The 4,643-nt window shown below is 44.9% G+C and overlaps 1 protein-coding gene across 1 annotated transcript; it reads right to left on the bottom strand.

Annotated features, from left to right (window-relative positions):
* Positions 1-2,334: 2,334 nt before the first annotated feature.
* On the bottom strand, positions 2,335-4,235 carry LOC136515752 (uncharacterized). Its single transcript, XM_066509256.1, has 4 exons — positions 4,121-4,235; positions 2,942-3,138; positions 2,756-2,836; positions 2,335-2,505 (listed from the first exon to the last, which is right to left on the bottom strand). Exons 1-4 carry the CDS (start codon positions 4,233-4,235, stop codon positions 2,335-2,337), a joined length of 564 nt encoding a protein of 187 aa, XP_066365353.1.
* Positions 4,236-4,643: the final 408 nt, after the last annotated feature.

Genomic DNA, 4,643 nt, shown 5'->3' on the forward strand with positions numbered 1-4,643 from the left:
TGGCAAAACTAAATAAATATCCCAAGTACTTGTCTTAGTTGCTGGCCTACTCACGTTCCAAGTATCAGATGTATTAAGTGATATGAACAATAAGAATATGATTAGGAACAAGACAGAAATCAGCACATGAAAACACAGCTCAAATGACGCTCTCTATGTGCTCCTCTAGATATTGTTCTTCTTTTGCCCCTCTCTTTTTTTCTAATTTTTTTTGGGCTGTCGTTGTTTTTTTTTTTGAGAAATTTTGACTTTTTCTTTTTATTTTTTTGATATTTTTTCTTCACTTAGGAGCACTAAAGAAGTAACCATAGAAAATATGAGCTTAAACAAGTAAAAGACGTCGCCTGTGGAATTTCTAGAAGACGTGCTCAAAATCGACAAAAATCTTGTGACCACGAAAAGAGAATCTTGTGACCACTTTTTGATCAAAATAAAAATCTCCGACCCCAACAAAGCCAGAGATGGATGGATCCAAAAAAAATTTCTGATCAATTTTAATATATGGAACATTGAAATCCGAGTTCGTATGTGAAAACTAGACCAATTTTACGAACGCACTCCGAATTAGAGGACAAAACGGGAATAATGCGCGCAAAATTGGTCACGACAGCAATGATTTGATGGAAACAGTAAAGACAAGTGTAGGAAATTAGATGGCGTGGACTAGGGTTTGATGGATACAAAGGAAACTCAACAAGACTTAGAGATGTTCACGGATTATGATGAAAAACAAAGAAGAAAACACAAACTGAACTAAAAGCGATCTAAAACCAGCAACCAGAACTTGACCTAGGGCACAAACTCAACAACGCGAAATAGAGACGAAATTGCACAGCACAATGAGGCTATAGGATAGGGAATATGTAACGATGTATATTTTTTTGGCTTTTTGGACTATAGGTAATGCAAAAACAGTAACAATCTAAAGGGGAAAACAAAGTTATACCTAACGGGCAACAAAGTCTCTGATATCACTTGATGTAGACTAGGCCTGATCTTCCGAAAGGTATGATAGCGTCGATTGGTGGAGACTCGATGTTCATGATCTAGGCTTCTAGGACTGATTCGGACCCCGCAACCGTTACACCACTGCTCCGTTGGTTATCAACCACGCGAAAGAGATTGACCTCGCCGAGAAGGCTTTCCTGCAAGCGAACCGATAACATAAGCAAGAATGGGATGAACGCAATCTGAAATTGCAAATAAATATGAGGCTTATGAAAATAAAAAGGAGTTCAGGTCTTTATTCAAAAGAACTAATCGCCATATGCGAACAAGATCAAGAACTGGGGCCTTGGTTCACAGCAAGCAGCCTTGGCGGCATAGTTGCAGCAAAACGATGTCTGTTTCACGAGAAAATCAAGAACTAAACAAAACCCAAACCCTAAGGAGAGCGACAGCTACTATTTATAGAGTCTTTGGCGTTACCCCCTGGACGTGCCCCCTAATGGGCCCAAACACGATACACGGTCCAACGGACCAAAAGACGGTGTCGCAGCACCCTAGCGGATTCTAGATGCTGACTTGTTTTGACGATTCCTGTGTAATAAATAATCAATAAATTCAAATTCTAAGGTAAGAGCAGATGCACATTAGTTTCATACACAAGCTTCACAAATGTCATCACATTATCAGCATACTTAAAAAAAGGGCTCTTGCGTTTGTACCCTTATTTTGTATCGAAATTGTGATTTTGCCCCTATTTTTTTGACTTTGTGAATTTACCCCTACTGTGCCGTTCACGAAGCACCGGTTTGCCCCTGCTCCGTCATCCACCCCTAACGATGTTAAACTTTGTACAAAAGGACATGAATGCCCATGCGATTTTGCCCCTATTTGTTATGCCTAATTGTGATTTTACTCTGATTTAGAATTAGACTTTTTTATTATATGCTAACAATTGATTAAATTTGGTCAAACATATTTGGCACAACTTGCAATTATTTGAACTCAGATTTAATATTGATAAATATTCAAAATTTTGGGACCAAAACGTTCATAATGATGACAGATGTAACGAGCCGTGTGCACGAGCCGACAGGTCGGCCCCGTGGTGGCTCCTTGCCGTCAGCGCGGGCGCGGGAGGGCGACGGCTCCGGGTCGTAGGCAGCACCAGCACGAGGGAGGAGGAGCGGCGCCATCCGACAGAGATATATACCAAACTGGTAGAGTTATATACCAAGAATTCGATCTCTGCCCTTGAACCAAACTAGTAGAGTTATATACCAAGAACAAATTTGATTAGGGTCGACTAAAATTTTTACATGCAAAATTCAGAGAAATTTGGCAAAGAACAGAGCTACTCCAATCAAACACAAGGCTCTGCTAAACTCGTTAGCTGGCTGCTCTGCTGGCCTGAAGAAACAACGGCGCCGGCGGGAACTGCACAGCGGGCGGGGACGGAGCTCCGTGGGTGGCCGGGGATCCAAGGGAAACTGTAAACCACCAACCTGAACAGCTCCTTCTTTCATGTACACGGTAAAGGTGTTGCCACTCCCTTTTTTGCTGCAAGTGCAATTCAAAGCTGAGTCAGAACTGGAAACCAAAATGCACTTACGCACAATAATTTGTACAGCCTTGTACACCCTGTCTTATGTGAAACTATTATAGCCTTAGCTAATTGCTTGTGAAGCATAATTATTTCAAGGTACTCCAAGCACATGACCACTTTGCACAGGCACATATAAGACCAAGTGTGGTGAATCAATACATGAAAACCTATGAATCATGTGCCCAGAATGGTTGTAAAACAAACCTGGTTGTCAAGCCGCACATTGAGAGCATCAATACTGGTTATGGTCCCATCATTTCTAGCTTCCTGAACAACTGCTTCTAACTGCCACAAGAACCATTGATGGTACAGTTTTACATGAACATATAAGAAAGTTGACACAGCGTACATAGCATCAGATTGAACTATACAAAGCAAGCTATCACATACCAGCCCCTTGTAGTATGCAACTTGTGGCACATAATACTTTGTTCCGAGCTTCGATTCTTCATCGGCAATGTTATTCACTACTCCATAGTACACCACTCCATCATACTGGTTCATGCATGCTCGCAACTCAAACTGCAAGTATGCTAACTCCTTGTTGAGCTTGAGAAGTGTATCGTTGAACAGCTGATGATGAGTAGCTGCAAGCCATGGGACAGGCTTATTGTTTGACCATCCATGAAACAGTAAAGTCTGGAAGCCAAGAGCAGTGTCCACTTTTAATACTAGAGGCTACATGCATGGAAGTACTCAAATGGTGAGTTTTTACAGCAACTAGGAATAGTAACAGCAGGATCAGACTTGTAAACACCACATAGCATCGCATAACGAAACTAGGATGCAACCAACCATGCTTTTATTTAGATTTCATTAGAACCCGCCAATTAGACAGCTAAAGATGCATATACCACATTTTGGAGAAAAAGCACTAGCGACAGAGTAGGTTGGGTTGCTATAGGAGCATTTCTCCGAGTAATTTTTGTCGCAAGTAGATATAAGTTTGATCCCACTCGGCCAAATCCTCACTTAACCAGTCTTCCATAACTTGTCCTAGATACATACATGTACATGGTTTGGCCAATCAACCAGACCTCAGCCAAAATACAGATAACTGGAACTCTTCTTCTATCTAGGCCAAAATAAAGTTGGGTTCACAGTCAGGTAATGTTATTGTTAAAGACAGCCAGACGATGCAAGTATGCAGTGATTATGAATTTATGATAGGCTTATTGTTTGATCATACAAGAAAGAGTAAAAACTGAAAGCAAATATCAGTATCCATTGTAATGCCAGATTCTAGAGTGCACATCAGTACTAAAAAAAGCAGGAATCATGGACAATAACAGTAGGATCGGAGTCGCAAACAACAGGCAGCATGGCATAACAAAACTAGGATACAGCATACATCCAACCACGCTCGTATTCAAATTTCATCAAAACACCACCAGTTAGACAGATAAGATGCATACACAACATTCCAAAGGAAAAGCAGTAGCGGCACAGCAGCAGTCCGGTTGATCTGCTAGAGGAGCATTTCGTCGAGCAGCTGGGCTGCCGCAAGCGGAGATAATAATAAGACATATGGATGGCCGTGGCCCGTGGGCGAGCAGGCAGATGGCGTACCGGGGTTCTTGCCGGAGATGGCGGCAAAGACGGCGCGGAAGTCGCGGTCGGAGAGCGGGCCCCGGGTGAGCAGCGCCTGCAGCAGGGTGTGGTGCCGCCATGACAGCGGCGCCATGCCCTCTCGCTCGCTCAGCAACCGGCGTCGTCGGGGTTCGGCAACAGGAACGCAAATCGGGGACCTAACCTACTCCGCCACGGGATGGGAGACGAGAGGTCGGAGTGAGGGAGGGATGAGGAGAGGGCGGCGCCGCCTGGAGGAGGGTGGCAGCGCCTGGGGTGTAGAGCGCCTCGCGCTCGCCGAAGGAAGCCGCCTGGAGAGGAGCTCGCCGGAGGAAGCTCGCGCTCGCGTGGAGGGGAGCTCGCCGGAGGAAGCTCGCGTAACCCTAGCCGGCAACGCCGGGACGAGCGGGCGCCGGAGTGTGGCGGAGGGAGGAGGAGATGCGCCGGGGGGAGCGGGAAGGAGGGAGGATGAGCCACACCGGGGGAGGGGGAAGGAGGGAGGAGGAGCTACGCCTCTGCCGGC

Source organism: Miscanthus floridulus, chromosome 17, assembly GCF_019320115.1.
Source record: "Miscanthus floridulus cultivar M001 chromosome 17, ASM1932011v1, whole genome shotgun sequence".
Lineage (NCBI taxonomy): Eukaryota > Viridiplantae > Streptophyta > Magnoliopsida > Poales > Poaceae > Miscanthus > Miscanthus floridulus.

Coding starts and splice junctions, on each gene's coding strand:
- LOC136515752 (XM_066509256.1), bottom strand. CDS start 4,235: ATGGCGCCGCTGTCATGGCGGCACCACACCCTGCTGCAGGCGCTGCTC. Junction 3,139..4,120: donor CATCTCCGGCAAGAACCCCG/GTACGCCATCTG, acceptor CATGGCTTGCAG/CTACTCATCATCAGCTGTTC. Junction 2,837..2,941: donor TTGCATACTACAAGGGGCTG/GTATGTGATAGC, acceptor TTCTTGTGGCAG/TTAGAAGCAGTTGTTCAGGA.